This window comes from Danio rerio, chromosome 20, assembly GCF_049306965.1.
Source record: "Danio rerio strain Tuebingen ecotype United States chromosome 20, GRCz12tu, whole genome shotgun sequence".
Classification (NCBI taxonomy): Eukaryota; Metazoa; Chordata; class Actinopteri; order Cypriniformes; family Danionidae; genus Danio; species Danio rerio.
Window position 1 is genome coordinate 20,830,244 of NC_133195.1, and position 16,524 is coordinate 20,846,767.

At 35.6% G+C, this 16,524-nt stretch overlaps 3 protein-coding genes across 6 annotated transcripts in view; 1 reads left to right on the top strand and 2 right to left on the bottom strand.

The window, feature by feature from the left end:
- The window catches only part of vipas39 (VPS33B interacting protein, apical-basolateral polarity regulator, spe-39 homolog), a 28,485-nt gene extending 26,932 nt beyond the window's left edge, over nucleotides 1-1,553 (bottom strand). Inside the window, 2 exon segments of the mRNA NM_001001836.1 lie at nucleotides 1,100-1,192; nucleotides 1,524-1,553. Coding sequence (NP_001001836.1) covers nucleotides 1,100-1,192 — 93 coding nt within the window. The 5' untranslated portion in view covers nucleotides 1,524-1,553.
- On the top strand, nucleotides 864-9,179 carry LOC566974 (serine/threonine-protein kinase pim-3). Its single transcript, XM_068215630.2, has 5 exons — nucleotides 864-1,236; nucleotides 6,200-6,580; nucleotides 6,664-6,840; nucleotides 7,049-7,178; nucleotides 7,349-9,179. Exons 2-5 carry the CDS (start codon nucleotides 6,409-6,411, stop codon nucleotides 7,356-7,358), a joined length of 489 nt encoding a protein of 162 aa, XP_068071731.1. The 5' UTR covers nucleotides 864-1,236; nucleotides 6,200-6,408; the 3' UTR covers nucleotides 7,359-9,179.
- Nucleotides 9,180-10,612: 1,433 nt separating this feature from the next.
- Nucleotides 10,613-16,524, bottom strand: part of cdc42bpb (CDC42 binding protein kinase beta (DMPK-like)) — a 145,238-nt gene continuing 139,326 nt past the window's right edge. For 3 of the 4 annotated variants that reach the window (XM_021468493.3, XM_073932959.1, XM_021468492.3), the window contains 3 exons: nucleotides 14,810-14,918; nucleotides 14,194-14,264; nucleotides 10,613-12,251 (listed from right to left, as the gene is read on the bottom strand). In XM_021468493.3, the coding sequence (XP_021324168.2) occupies nucleotides 12,123-12,251; nucleotides 14,194-14,264; nucleotides 14,810-14,918 (309 nt within the window). In that variant the 3' untranslated portion in view covers nucleotides 10,613-12,122. 4 annotated transcript variants of the gene reach the window in all.

A 16,524-nucleotide genomic window follows, 5' to 3' on the forward strand; every position in this document is an offset into this window, starting at 1 on the left:
ATAAACAAAACTCGTATGTGGATTCGAACCTACTAACAAAAGAGAAGCATGATTGGAACATACGTGCTATCTAATTGAGCTATCAAGCACTGATGAAATGTAAGGCTTAGCAGCTTTTAGTAATTTTATCGCATGTAGCCAAATCATGTTCATAAGTACCTTGATACAGATGTGACCAAGATCATACATTGAAATGTTGCGATTTTCAATTAATATTCTGTTGCATAATATTATATATGAAATATATATTATATATATTAGACATAATATGTTGCATAATAATATCGTCATTGTATCATTTTTTTGGATAAAATCTTTATTTACGTTACATGTATGAGCATGGGTCACGAGTTAACACGACTCCAAAGGCACAGGTAGACATGAGTCTAGAACTAAGAAAAAACATGGTTTGAGCAACTGATGAAGCATCGTTTAGTCACAGAGAGCTATTCTATCAGCGGGAGAGTTTGTAGAAACACGTTAACGCGAATACATGTAACTAAACAGCATGTAAACATGTTAACATCGATGGAAACATGTTAACACGGGTCCACAACCACAGCAAGGCATGTTAACTGACAAAGATATTAAAACAGACCGTTTCGTTTGAAGTTCTGAGTAGCTCAGTTAGATAAGTTGACTGATACGTGTACTAAACCTTTTCACTACACGGGTTCGAATCCTGTTAAAGACATGTCAATTCTAATTATTTTTTTTTTTATTTACTTTGGTTATATACTGTTCTGCTACACAGATATTAAAATCAATAATGCACACAATGACACTGACACCAAGTAATGAGAATCTTTATTTGGTATGGACATGTTTTGTTGCTGTGAAAAAGTGACGAATCTGCCAATCTGGAAACGTGAATAGCTTACATCTGGAAAGGGACACCAGTTAACACGGTCACCAGTTAAACCGTAACACCGGTAGTGTTTAGAGCAGTTCAATAGCTAACAAATTACTTTTGAAAAGCTCTTGTTGTCTTTATAATATTAAATAATAAGCATTTAGGAGTGACAGGGCCATACAGTTCAGTAATGATACTGTGGTTAAAAAAAAACGATAATGCTCCACAGAAAGACGCTGAACTCACCCGTGAAAACTCATCGTCTTCATCATCGAAGGTGAAGGCTTTGAATTTGGAGCTGTTCCAGTACTCATCATCCTCAGGTTTGGCTCGTGTCATCTGAAAACACACTGACTGAATTGAGCAAACAGCAGGAGCTGCAGGTCTCTCACTGCATCAACACACTCTGATCTTTAAACACACACTTTTTATTCACAGATGTGTCTAAACTTGATCAGCTCCTAACCGACGCACTTAACACAGCTGTCTCTTAATTTATTATCCTTATACTCTGCTGTTGTCAGAAACTGTCAATACGACGTTTCATGATTCGCTAATGTAACGTGTAATGTTAAAAACATTCATTCCTGTGCGTTGATACAATGCTGCGATTTGGATGTTTATGAAACAAACGTATCGTTATGGTTTTATAATCTCGATACAGACTTACCTTCGGAATATTACAGTGAAAAAAATCAACCCATGAAACGTCAGATTTGTTAGCTACTACTTCCTGGTTCCAACATGTCGCCAAAATAAAAGTCTGACTGGTAAAGGATAAAAGACCTTAACCTGCCGTTAACTTAATTAACCTAGTTAAGCCTTTATAGTAGTGTCTTGGAAATATTATATACTAATATTATTTAGTGTCATCATGGAGAAGATAAAATAAATCAATTATTAGGAATGAATTATTAAAACTATTATATTTAGAAATGTGTTTAAAAAATCGTCTTTCCGTTAAACAGAAATTGGGGAAAAAATAAACAGGGGGGCTAATAATTCTGTTGGTTCTCTGAATTTTTTGGATTTTAGCACTTTAAGTTACACATTCAAGGTTAATTGGCTTAAGCAGTTTAGGAAAAAAAACAACATGTTTGTGGAATTTTATTCCATGAGTTTCTTCTCATGTGTAACTTTAAAATTGAAAAGCTACCAGCTATATTATGATTTTCATAAACAAGTACTCCTAGCTTAGACACTGATAAAGCACAACTTTTCACCCCATCTGTCTTTTATTTGGAACAACGGGAATGTTATGTATAAGAATAAATCTATATTTTTAAAAAGTTGGTTAGATAAAGATATACTGTTGATTGGCCAATTAATAAACTTCAAAGGTCTACTATTTTCATAAAAAGAATTTAGAACATTTTCAATTTCCTGTTTCTCCAAAAGAATTTTCTGTAGTTATGGGATGTATCCCATCTGGTCTTGTTTCTCTATTAAGAGGTACCGTCACTTTATCGCAAATTTCACTTAATTTGGTCGATTCTTATATTGGAAGGTTATGTTTTGCTTCTCCCTGTAAAATAATAATAGGATAATCCGTTTATTATTTCAGCAGAGTAGTATTAGTCTACCAGGTGTGACTGCTTATTGGAATAATGCAGTGGATAATATTTGTTGGAAAAAGGTATGGATGCTTCCTCATAGTTATTTTCTAACAAATACAGTAAAAGAGATTTCTTATAAAATAATTCATAAATTCTATCCGGACCGTCATTAAATGAAAAAATATAAAAGTGATATCTCCTCCAACTGTTCCTTTTGTGATGACTGTTTTGAACTGGTTTTTCTTCTTTTTGGTACTGTCCACTTACAAAAATATTTTGGAAAAAATGTCTTGAATTTTACTCGAAGTAAAATTGATAGTAAATGTACTTTGTATTGGAAACATGAAGTCTTGGGCTTTACTGAATATGAACAACCTAAAAGTAAACAGTTGTATGTGGTGAACTTAATTTTGCTGCTTGCTAAATTCAATTCAGATTCAATTGACTCATAACCAAAAGGCTCTTAAAACTTCATCTGTCTCCGGTTCTTTCCCTATGTTTAATGAGTAAATTTTGCCTTTTCAATATGTATTTTTTATATACCCCCTGTGTTTAGCTGTTTCTTCTTTTTTTTTTCTTTTTCTTCATTGTTAAAGATGATCTGCCTATTTGTTGATGTATGTATAAATTGTATACACTGTTTATAGGCTTAATAAAAAAAAAATCAGTTGGTTTTGATTCCAACTATCTGTCTGTCTGTCTGTCCCTCTCCCTCTCCCTCTCCCTCTCTCTCTCTCTCTCTCTCTCTCTCTCTCTCTCTCTCTATATATATATATATATATATATATATATATATATATATATATATATATATATATATATATATTGAGAGAGATAATTTTTAATCTTTTATTTTCCACTTATTTAAATGTCATTCTGTGTTCTTGTATTGATATGCATGTACTGTATATACCCTGAGCTCCTGAAAAAAAAATCCTTGTATGTTTGCGCACACTTGGCGAATAAAGCTCATTCTGATAATATATAAATACATAAAATACTAGAATTTACAGCAAAACAGCAAAATTTTATAACTGGCATACTCACTCACTCTCCTTTGGTTAGTCCCGGATTTATAGTATCAGGGGTCACCAAAGTGGAATGAACCACCTTTTACTCAGGCATGTGTTGTATGAAGCGCATGCCTGTCCATCCAGAACCCAGCACTGGAAACATTATATAGTGTGCAGTGCACTATAATGGAAAACACGCATACATTCTCTCCCACACGCATACACTATGGCCAATTCACGTTTAGCCAATTCACCTACTGCATGTCTTTTGGAAACTCATGCACACGGGTGGAAAACATGCAAATTCCACACAAAACCGCCTCATGGCCCAGCCAGCATTCGAACCAGTGACCTTCTTGCTGTGAGGTGACATTGCTAACCACATTCAACTTTCCAATTGCATAAATGTAAGTTGTCCTAGTATTGTGTGTATGTTTAAGTATATGTGTATATATTTAAACACATTTTCAAAATATATATACAAAAATTAATTTATAAAAATGTATTAAATTTATACAGAAAATGTAACTTTAAATGAATAATTTTAAACTTAAAACAATAACTGTTTAATATGTGACATGACATAGGGATATTCAATTGGCGGCCCGTGGGCCACATGCAACCTAGAATTAACCCTTTAAGTGGCCCAGCCTGTGGTTCCGCCTATAGATAATAAATTAATATATATTATTTATATATATTTATAAAAACATTTCTCTCTCTCTCTCTCTCTCTCTCTCTCTCTCTCTCTCTCTCTCTCTCTCTCTCTCTCTCTCTCTCTCTCTATATATATATATATATATATATATATATATATATATATATATATATATATATAAAGAGAGAGAGAGTGAGTATATTAATATAAATATAAAGTATTTAATATGTCTATGGTCCAGCCAAAAACATGCAATCCTACGTAATTACGTAGCCTGCAACACGCAAACAATGCAGAGCGTGCGGGTATAAAGAGGCAGAGTTCTTCTTTCAAAAGCAGACGAAATTTCTAGAATAACCTATTTTGCTTCAACCATATATCTAGATAATAAAACAGTGAAGTCCATTGATACTTTATTTAATTTCTTATGGAAGAATCGTGTACACTATACATACCGTAAGTCTGTTGTTTTAAATTCCCTTAAAAATAGGGGTCTTCACTTTTTGGATTTTTCTTCTGTAAATAATACTCTTAAAATGAATTTGAATAAACCTTCTCTCTGGAATTTTATTCCCAATTGTATTTTTGACCCACTTGGAGGTCTTTCCTTTACATTATTATGCGTTAATAAAATTGAGAAATTGCCAGTGAAGCTCTGCTTTTCATGCTCAAGCCTTGTTGGCGTGGAAACTGATCTACAAGCACAATTTTTCACCACAACGTTATGTTATTTGGAACAGTAGATGTATTTTGTATAAATGCAAGAGTATCATTTTGGAGAGGTGATTTGAAAAGGGTGTTGTTTTAGTTAACAACTAAACTTGTAGACATATCGTCACCTTAGAATTATAAGGTTCTATCTGACATTTTTGTCAAAATTGAGTTACCAAATTCTTATTAAATGACAACTTATTTACATTATGGGTTGTTTTTTTTATACAAGTTTTTTACATTTTAAGACTTTTTATTTAAAAAACAAATTTTACACATATACTGTTTGCTATGGAATGCAAAAACTTTGAAGCTCAATATCTCAAAATCATTCAGAACACAGATAGAACCATATAATTCTAAGGAGACGATATGACAAGTTTCTTGTACATTTTAACTCTCCTGTAACCTCCAAAGAATTTTCTCTTGTTTTCTCTGCAGTTAATTCTAATATTCTTTCCTTTTTTTAGAGGTGTAACTTCATTTATAAGCCCATAATCAGTCTAGTTGATGCAGTGTGTGGTAAAATTAGTTTCTCACAGCCTAAAAATAACAAATTTATTCGCTCTCTTTTTTAAAGCAAGTTGTATTTAAACCTAGCTCTATTACGTTTTGGAATAATTTTGTAAGAATTCCTAAATGGGAAAGTATTTAGTCATTGTCTCACAAATTTTTAGTTACAAATAAGATAAAAGAAATACATTTTAAACGTATTCATAAATTGTACCCGGTTAAACATTTCCTCAGTAAATTTAAAAGGGATATTGATATAAGTTGCTCTTTTTGTTCTTTGCATTTGGAAACTGTACCCCACATCTTTTGGCACTGAGGTTATGTTAAAAAGCTTTGGTATGATGCGTCTGTTTTTATAAAAGAAAAAAAAGGTACTCTTTAATTTTAATCTGCATTTTAAAAACATATTCTTTGGATATTTTAATTATGATCATTTGATATGACAAAGTTTTTGTTATTAACCTATTTATTTTGTTCATTAAGTTTCATATTCTTAAGTGTAAATTTTCCAACATGAAACCCTGTTTTACTGTGTTTTATAAGGAACTGAAAAATTACTTTCGCACTATTCAGCATCGTGCTAATCTAAGGCCATTAAAACTGTCCAATTTTCAAAATTTTTGATTAAATGTAAAGGTCCTGCTTATTTGTAAGAATTGTTATTTATTTATACTCTTGCTTTTATGTTTGTTTAATTTATTTATGTTTGTACTGTTGTTATTATTTACTTTCTATCACCCTGGCATTGTTTTGTTTACTATATTGTCATGTATCTGTTGTTTAAAGCATAATAAAAAAGAAGAAAGGAAAACAGTGTGCTGGTATAACATAGGTTACTTACTATCAATGTCTTTCTCAACAAAAAAGAAATCTGAAAATCTGTTGTTTTTTCTAGGATGGTCATTCCGAACCTGTGCTTGCGGAAGTGGCAATGATGCTCAGGTTGATGAATGACCCAACTTGTCCCAGCATCATCGGATTACACCACTGGGTTGAGAATAAGAAGGACTTCTATCTCATTCTGGAGTACGCAGAGTCATCCCAGATCTTGGCTCGTTACGTCAGACGTACATCGGGCATTGATGAAAACCAAGCTCGCGGTTAATGCGTCAGTTGATCCAAGCCGTCAAGTTCTGCGCTGAGCGTGGAGTTTTCCATGGTGATATCCACGCGGGGAACATCCTGGTGATTCAACCTCGATTAGAGCTCAAACTGATCGACTTTGGTTGTGCTCGACCAATTACCAGCGAACCTTTCAAAAGCCGTGATTATGGAGGCGAGTTGGCATTTTGTGTTGGTTTCTTTGGTCACAGTATTGTCTTATGAAATGACTGAATTCTGAAAATGTCTCTCTTACAGGAGCCATAGTTTACACACCACCTGAGATCTTGAGGGATCCCACATTCTTTCCTAACCCGGCATACGTCTGGACAATAGGCCTCATCCTGTATGAAATATTGCACAGACGATTGGCCTTTACCAACACACGTTCGATAATCATTGGAAAACTTAAGACAGACCTCACCTTATCTTCAGGTAAGCAGACACCTCAAAACGATCTCAGCCTCGGTGACGGAATGAAATATGTCAGTCACGAGTAAAACAGGATGAAATATAATGCTTACAGGCACTGTAGATATTACAGTTATTTAATTGTGGATGTTTTGTAACATTTGATGTTGTAAGATTTAAACACGTTCATGAATCTTGAGACATATTTCACACTCTCTGTGACACTTTTCAGCATGCCTGGAGCTGATTTCCCAGTGTTTGGTCCGCCATCCAGAGAAGCGGCTACAGTTACATCAGGTTGAAGAGCACCAGTGGTTCAATCCAACGAGCCCAAATCCTGCGCAGCAGCTAGACAAGAGGAGGTAGAGGAACACACCGAGCACAAAGCTACATCTTCATTCTTTCTTTGCTTCATGCTATTCCTGTTGTTTTCTCTTCTGCTCTTTTTAGAGTCTCGAGTCTTATTTGACAGCCCTCCATGTTACTGCTTAAATCACTTTGTGTTGTTTCTGATTGTTTTTCTTCATTTTAGAAAACACTAGAGAAGCGAGGAGGAGAAAAGCAGCATTTACAGACATTTTACAAGACCGTTAAAGTTATTAATTACTCCCTCATGTCTTTCCAAACCCCTAAGACCTTCCTTTTCTTCAGTGTCAGTCGTGGACTGTTGATGAGAGCTCTGTCCTGCACTGTATGTGTGTCCACTGCTGACGTTTACCTCAGATGTGCCCACGCTTTGTTTAAATGAGAGGAAGTCGCGCAGGCCTCTGGGTTATACGTCAGCAGCGTTACATGCATACAGTGAACTTGCGGCTTGAGGGTCAGAGAGCTCTCAGATTTCATCTAAAATGTTTTCATTTGTGTTCTCAATATAAACTAAACATGAATATGAACTAAGGACATGAGGTGAGCAATTAATGACAATAATGGTATTTAAACACCACTGCTCTGCACAAGACGTTTGGCCATAGGAGAAATGGTCGTGCCCAACTGAGCCTGGTTTCTCTCGAGGTTTTCTTCCTTCACTTTTGTCAATTGGTGAAGTTTTGTTCCTCGCCGCTGTCACCTCTGGCTTGCTTGGTTGGGACTTGTGGAGCTGCGCATCGATAGATTTGCTCTTCAGTGTTTGGACTTTCAGCATTGACAATTAAACCACACTGAACTGAACTGAACTCCTACTCTAAACTGGACTGACCCAGTTTCAGTTCACTTCTATGTTAAGCTGCTTTTACACAATGCACATTATAAAAGAGCTATAGAAATGAAGATGAATTGAAATGATCTGGATTTCTCCTCTAAAGTTTCATCAAAGATCTGCTCAACTTTTTCTGCTTTATAATTAAATCTGGTGTTCTGTCATAAGAGAGTCTGATTGTTTTATAATCAAGTGTTCATAATTGTTTTGTAATGTATTGTTCTTTGAATTGTTTTGTAATGAATTGCTTTTATATATTATTTGTAATTCAAATAAAATCCTGTGAATCAAATTGAAGCTCTGATCATCATTTCTGTAAGTTTCCTAAACGACTCCTTACTCAGTTAAAGAGATAGTTCTCCCTAAACTATTTACTCAAGTAATTCCAAATCTATGAGTTTCTTTGTTTTGTTGAACACTAAAGGAGATTCTTTGAAGAAATCTGAAAATCTGTAACCATGTCCATAGTAGGAAAAAAATACAATGGAAATCAATAGTTACAGGTTTACAGCATTTTTTTTTTAAATACCTTCTTTTGTGTATAACAGAAGAAACTCATAGTAAGGGCTGAGTAAAAGATGACAGAATATTCATTATCGGGTAAAAGAATCTTTTCAACAAAGCAGTAGTGCCATATACTATGATTTAAAACTAAATTGTGGAGTCTGTTTAGCCATATGGAACCACAGAGAAGGTTTTACTGTTAGACAATATGTTGTTTTATTTTACAATATCATATACTAATACAACAAATAGTGTACTGGGCTAATCTTTTAATAGGCTGATCAGATAGGTCAGATATGTAGCCTATGTCAGTTTTTTTTCTGTTATAAGTGGAAAAATAGATTCTACCTCAGATTCTGTTAATTCAGCTCTTTTTGTATGCACCTTTTGCTCTGCAAACCTACCCAAGTTAAAAGTGAAACAACGAATAAGCCTTGTTTTTCAATAAATTTGTTTGTGTTGATTTTAAAATTTGACATTACAAAGCCGTAAATTTAGGTAACTTCTTGGTTTGACAATCTGGCCCAACTGAATTTGTAATTGAATAGCCCTGTTCTACAGCCTCAGCCAAAAGGCCAGAACATACTGTAAATTCAACAAATAGTGTCTGACCCACTTGCTGTTACTGCCATCCCATTTTCCACATCTTTTTACGTTCACATTTAAATAAAAAAATAAAAATAAAAATAGTTTAAACTAAATAAAATGCACCCCTAAAGAAAATGTTTGTAAACTTTGTAAAGGCACAATATAAAGGATTCATAGGATGTATTTGAGCAAAAACTTCTTACACACAGACACACACACACACACACACACACACACACACACACACACACACACACACACTCGTGTAAAATATCTCTAAGTTATGAAGTATGCGATCCATCTCAGATGCAGAAAAACTAGCCATGCTTTTATGACTTCTAGGCTGGATTACTGAAATGCTCTGTTTGCTGGCTGCCCAGCATCCTCTATTAACAAACTTCAGCCAGTACAAACTGCAGCTGGCGGAGTTCTTACCAGGTCTAGAAAACATGATCATATCACCCCAATTTTATCCTCCTTACACTGGCTGCCTGTTAAGTTTTGTATTGAATTTAAAATATTGCTTCTTACCTATAAAGCTCTAAATAATCGAGCTCCTGTTTATCTAACCAACCTTCTGTATAGCTACAATCCAACTCGCTCTTTAAGATCTCAAAACTCAGGGATTCTGGTAGTACCTAGAATAGAAAAGTCGAGTAAAGGAGGTCAAGCCTTCTCATTTATGGCTCCTAAACTCTGCAATAGCCCTCACGAAAATGTCCGAGGCTCAGACACACTCTCCCAATTCCAAACTAGATTAAAGACCTATCTATTTAGTAAAGCATACACTCAGTTCATCACTTAGCAGTATGATACATGTATGTGCTCCACACAGGTTTCTGCATCTCATTTATATACACTATGAACAACAGCTACGCTAATTATTCTCTTTATTCTCTATTTCCACCTGAGGATACTCATCCAGAGGCCCTCAGACTACGCAGCGCCACTGATTCGATCCAAGACCAGCGATGAGATGATCCCAAGGTTTCCATATTGTGGACCAGGCCGTATCCTGAGCCGCTGCTGTGGTGGTGATGGAGGAGTGGAGAACATGAGTGTGATTCCTGTGACGCTCCAGGGACGGACGAGTCTTCGCTAAGGTTCTTTGGCCATAGGAGAAATGGTTGTGCCCAAGTGACCCTGGTTTCTCTTGAGGTTTTTTAATTCTTCACTTTTACCAATTGGTGAAGTTTTTTCCCTGCCGCTGTCGCCACTGGCTTGCATGGTTCGGGATCTGTAGAGCTGCGCATCGATGGATTTGTTCTTCAGTGTTTGAACTCTCAGTAGTGATTATTAAAACCACACTGAACTGAGCTAAACTGAACTGAACTTAAACTCTGATAACTGAACTACACAGTTTCAATTTCCTATGATCTTCTACGGGAAGCTGCTTTGACACAATCTACATAATAAAAGCGCTTTACAAATAAAGGTGAATTGAATTGAAACATTACATCTAGTAAAAAGAAAAAGCTTCTCCCAAACACACAAATATTCAACAAAAAAGCACAACAGGTACTCTTTTATTGTTTGTTCAAATTTATGTGGCTAACAAGTCAATAATTACAAAGATTTCAACCTGTGATTCGTTTTTTTTTCTTCTTCTTTTAAAGTAAAAGCAGTAGTGTTCTGAGGATAAACGTCCATCTGATGAAGCAGACAAGTGAAATACGGGGAAATAAAGAAGGGAGGAGGAAAAAAATTAGAACATTCACACAAAATCATTTCCTTGTACTAAAAACGTGTGCAAGTGTCTTACAGTGTTTCAGAAGGGCGGGGGGGAAAACATAACACATCACCGTCGGCCTCGTCCACACCACTGAAATGCTTTAGCGCAGTTTATTACTGAAACGAAAGTTGGCACTGAAGGCACACTTGAGTGATAATGGATATGCCAGCCACGCCTGCACGATGTTAACACACAGACAAAAACACATAGCAGCTTTCTGATACGAGTGACGGATCGCGCGTGTCAACATCGGGAACCAGAGCACGGCTATGATGAGATAACCATATCACATATACATTTCTTTTTTTTTTTTTCTCGCTTTTATTTTAAATAGAGCACACGAAGCAGCAGTAGCAGCTTAAGAGGAACTACTGAAATCCTATGAATAGTTGTAGCCGTGTGCCGTTCTCTTCTGTTTTCATTATTATTATTAATAATATTAAAACACTTATCTATACGTAAAGTTTCATTTTCGTCGCTTTTGTTCGCCTCTGAAGCTGAATTAGATATCTTTGTGGGAAACATCTACGTTAAAACATGAATATTTATAAAGGCTGGTTTAAATGCACAACTGAAAGAGAGAGAGAGGAGTTACATGACAATAAAAGTGCCCTCTGGTTTGGCTTTAAAGTCTCTGGCGGTGATCTATTGCTCGTATGAGATGAGACGATCCTGTGATGAACCTGTTACTGGTCCAACTGGTTTATACAAGAATGTCCCAGTCCTTTATCATCCTCTGATCATTTGTTTCTAATCCCAAAACGCTCCTCTCTTCGGCCGCTTTGATGAGTGATCCTGATAATATACATTTAAAAACAGCAGTCTCTTCCCCTCACTCAATTGAGCGATTTGAAGGGAAGCTAATAATCATCCAGAAGCAATTCCGACACAGCAGATGTGATGCATTTTCACTTACTAAAGTAAATAACAATTAAAAAAAACAACTTGCAGGAGCATGGCGTGAAATTAGGTTTAAAATAAAATAAAATAAAAGTCCATCATGCTGCTAATCTGAGCCGGTTAGTGTAATACCGTGACATTTCCACCAGGGGGGGCTTTTACCTCTTATTTTGGTGGCTCTGATGATTTGTTTTCTCTTTTTCGGACACACACACACACCTGACACTCTCTGCTTGTGGCGATTGAGGCTTCTTTTTATCGTTTAAACCTTTGGGCCCGTGAGCTGGAAGGGTCTTGGCACTTCTTGAGCAAGTCCTTGCAGAGAAGGTGGATATGCAGGGTGTGTGTGTGTGTGGGACGCTTATGAAGGGTCGCGTCCTCTTTCTTTCAACCATCCAGGGACTGATCCAGGCTGTCCAGAGTCAGCTGACTGCGGTGGGGAGAGTTGGGGCTCGGTGGGCTGCTGGGGTTGGAGCTGTTCGAGGGGGTGGAATGCTTGGTCGAGTCTGAGTCGGGCTACAGAGGAAAGACCAGGTAAAGAAACAAAATTAGAAAAAAACACACTTGGGTCCTGGTAGGTGTTTACATTTGTGTTGTTATTATTAACTTTATGTGGTTGAAATAAAATGATCATTATTAGCTATTAGAATGGACTAGATTAGAATAGATTCGAAATTACTAAATCTTTAACTAAAATTAAAAGGCACCTATTTTACCCCTTTTTAAGGTTTAAGAAAAGTCTTTTTTTGTCTCCAAAATGTGTTTGTGTAGAGTTTCAGCTCAAAAGCCCCATCAGATAATTTATTGTAGCTTTCAGAATATTGCATTTTCTGCTCTGAACACTGTGTAGCTGTTTTTGTTGCCTGTGCCTTTAATGCTAGTTCTTCCCGCCCACCGTTCCCATGTGCCTGTCAGAGTATGCCTCAATCGCCACCTCGGCTTCCTCCGATAATAAGCACAGTGACAGACATGAAGGAAGCAGATCTTAAGTAACGATTGTAAGAAATACTTCAGTAAGAACAAAAGTGTTTAACACTAAAAAAATGGGAGGGATTTGGATCCTATTTTAATGTCAGCAAATTAAAAAGAGACGTATTGTGTTTATTTCACCCCAATATGACTGTGGGCACACTATACCTACACACAGTTCTGTCCAAAGAGCTTACAATATATAATCTTCATCACAGGTGCCCTTTAAGTTGAAATATTATGAGTATTAAATTTAACAAAACTATAAAATTCTGGATCCCAGAATTAACCTGAACAATTAATAAAAATAAGTTTGATTGCAAAAAGGAAAAAACCCAAGGTAACAACAAAAATGAAGCTACATGAGGTCAAATACTGCATAAAACAGAAAAAATTGCGACAAACAGAAGTGTTGAAATTCAAACGCAACTAATTTATCACTTATAATTATTAAATCTTAGAAAATGGAAGCATAAAAGATAAAACCAAAAACGTTACTATAAAAGTACGTGAATAGTACTTAAAGACTGCTTAACAGGGTTGGGCGATTCGGCCTAAAATAAAAATCTTGAAATTTAAAATTGAAATTTTTAACCTGATTACGATTAACAAACAATTATTTAATTATTCATACATTTTTTTTTGCCCTCATAGTTCACTAAAAGGTTTGTACCGCAAATATGTTCACATTTTACAAGTGAGAGACTTTTAAATGAAAGGTGCATCACTTCATTTTAAAATAATTGAAGGTAAAACACATCTATCATCTATGATTATTTACATCAACATTGAACAACTGAAATTAAAAACACATTGCCTAAATATCCACTGTCATTTTTTTCTGAAGATAAATAACTTGCACCTTTGAAAATAAACTTAATTATTTTGAGTGTGTTTCATATTAAAAGTAGAAAATAAGCAGCATCTCTTCTTAATAAAATAACTCCTGTATACCCTGTAAATGATATTTTAAACAGTGCATTTCCTGCATCTTCTGTAAGCAAAAATTTTCATGTAAATAATAATTTTAATGTAATGGATAATTTGCCTTCTTAAGGCATCTCTGGCACAGCGTCAAAGTAGTGCAAAGTAAAGATTAAGGAATGGGCCCATCATCCAATTAGACCAGAGATCAGATGTGGCTGCAGAAGTATAAAAAAAAGTTTAACAGAGCGGGGTCACGTGACTCCACACGCGATAGAGAAAGTAATTGAAAAAATCGTCCCGGACAAATTTGATCGATTATAGGTTCTGAATGACGATTTCAATCACTTAATCGCTTGATTAATCGCTCAGCTCTAAAGCTGTAGTCTGCATCACTGTGAGAACTGGAGCAGTTATTACAGAGCACGAAAATCAGGACACAAGAAAACAGAGTGTCCAAAGCACCTCAAGTCTCCTCTCACCATCCATCATGCATCTCAGACAGCTTTCAGAAAGTAGGACGAATAAAAGAATCTATATTTGATATCCTGAGGGGCGTCCTTACCTCTCGCTCGTAGTCTTGATCCTGATCAGAAATACTGCGGGACGACCCTGCTCCTCCGAAGTCTCCCCCTCCTGTGAACAAAGCACACAATTTAGCTATTTATACCGGCCGATTCACACTGTTGGGCCTTTGTGTGCGTGTACTGATTTTGGTGGTTTATGAGGACACACATATGTGTAGACCATTTAGAGGGATGTAAAAAAAATAACAATCGTTCTTACGTATTTCCTGTTTTACATTTTTAACTTCTGAGAATCCAAAACGATAAATAATTTTATGACAGCTGTTTTAACATGAAGGTATGATTAATTTGCCTCTTGTTATAGTTGTGAAATAGTTTAATAACAAGCAGGGAATGTTCATGGGGCAATGACATCAATGCATTGAAATGGTCTACAATGACATTGGTATGACTTATTACAATGACTAATTACAATGTTGAGGTGGAATACGAGGACAAAGTAACATTCAACATTCAAAATTTGTCCCCTGTAAGGGTTAAATTTAGGAGGAGGGTTAGATAATACAGGAAGTTTCTGGAGTATAAAATGCATTACTTCAAAGCAAGTATGCGTATATGGTGTGTGTGTGTGTGTGTGGACGGAAGGCCACTGACCTGAGGCGGTACGGGTGATGTGGGTCTTGCTCCTCTGTTGGCGTGAGATGCTAGACAGAGGTCGAGGTTTGTCTTTAGACAGGTCATCCTGAGAAGAGGGCATCACACTCTGCGGCAGAGGAACAACAGTCACAAACACACATATATAGAGAAGACCACAGAGACACACTTGTGCAGGAAGAGGCTTCACACTTTTTGGCTTGCTTTTAAAATTGTTGGCATAAAACTTTTGTTTGGGTAATACAGTTTACCCTAGCAGATCAAATTATGAAGTTTTCGTTTTAAACTACAGAACAACAAATAGTTTGTTAAATGCAGGTTAATCTCAATAAAAAAGGCATTTCTCAGCATTGGAGTGTGATTTTATTTTAGTACTCTAAATGATAAACATACTAAAACATTACTGTTAGAGCTTTAGGCCACAATAACAAACATATGCCATTGTGGCAGCCCTGATTAGCAAGGAGTTCAGTGTAAATCTTTTCCAACTGTGTCTAATTTAATGTTTATTACCACGCCTCAGATAAAACTTTATGCTGGCTTCAGACTAAAGACATAAACTCAATTCATGCACCATCTGTATGACATTAGAAGATTTCTACAGGTTTTATCAAGTAAAATATAAGACTTTTAAAACCTTTTTAAGACAATAATGGATGAAATTTAAGATTCAGAAATTTCAAGAGTTTTTTTTTTTGCGTTTTTCAAGACTAAATTTAAAAGTTGTAACCTTAAAAAAAAGATTTAAAAAAAATATTGTTGTAAGGAAGATAATTAAACCATAATGTTAAGTAAATATACTTAATAAACAAATGTTGCTTAAAACGTTTATTGAAATATATAGTTAGTGACTGGATGAGTGTTGGCCCAAAAGGGTATATGCAGAGCTAGTGTTTCTTCCCATACTGATAAACTTCCAGTAAACGGTTATTGTGATTTTTTTCCATTTTATACGGTTCCTTTTACAGCATCGATGTTGTAATGTAATTAAAATACAATCAGTTTAATAGACTTTGGCATTCATTTAGTTTCTTAAGCGTAAAACGAGACAAAAGGCCATTTACTCTCATGTGCCCGTCAGAATTGGCAGGCTAACGCAGAAGCTCCATTGAATATACTGTGGTAAAATAAATGCTCATATTTTAAAGACACGGCGGGGGAAAATGTACTTTAATGCAGTGCTTCTCGTACAATCGGACCCTCACTTTATATCGGATATCACTCAGCCACTAGAGAAAGAAAACAGACCTTAAACGCGCTGATTTTGTAATGGCATACAGTTCACCGGAAGCGCTTAGTCCAGGTTACTGACAAATTAAAAGTCCTTTAGCATACTTCTGCATATACCCTATTGGGTGTAGCTTTACATAGACATAGGAAAATTAAGACCCATTAAAGATGATTTAAGACATACAACACAAAATTTCAGTGGGTTTAAGACATTTTAAGGCCTAAAATTTGGTCATTGAATTTTAAGACATTTTAAGACCCAGCACATTCTCTGCTGTATATAATAATGGGTGGGGGGTTCTTTCAAGTTGTGACAGGCCCACTTAAGTAATATTGGTGCTGCAATGTGAAACAATATAAATAAAGGTACTTTACTTTGTAAACACACTCCTGCCTTTAGAATGTTTAATATGAGGTTTGTTTTAGGACAAGCACTGCCTTTTTTAAGGAAATCCCATTAAATTAATGCAATAATTGGTCAAAAA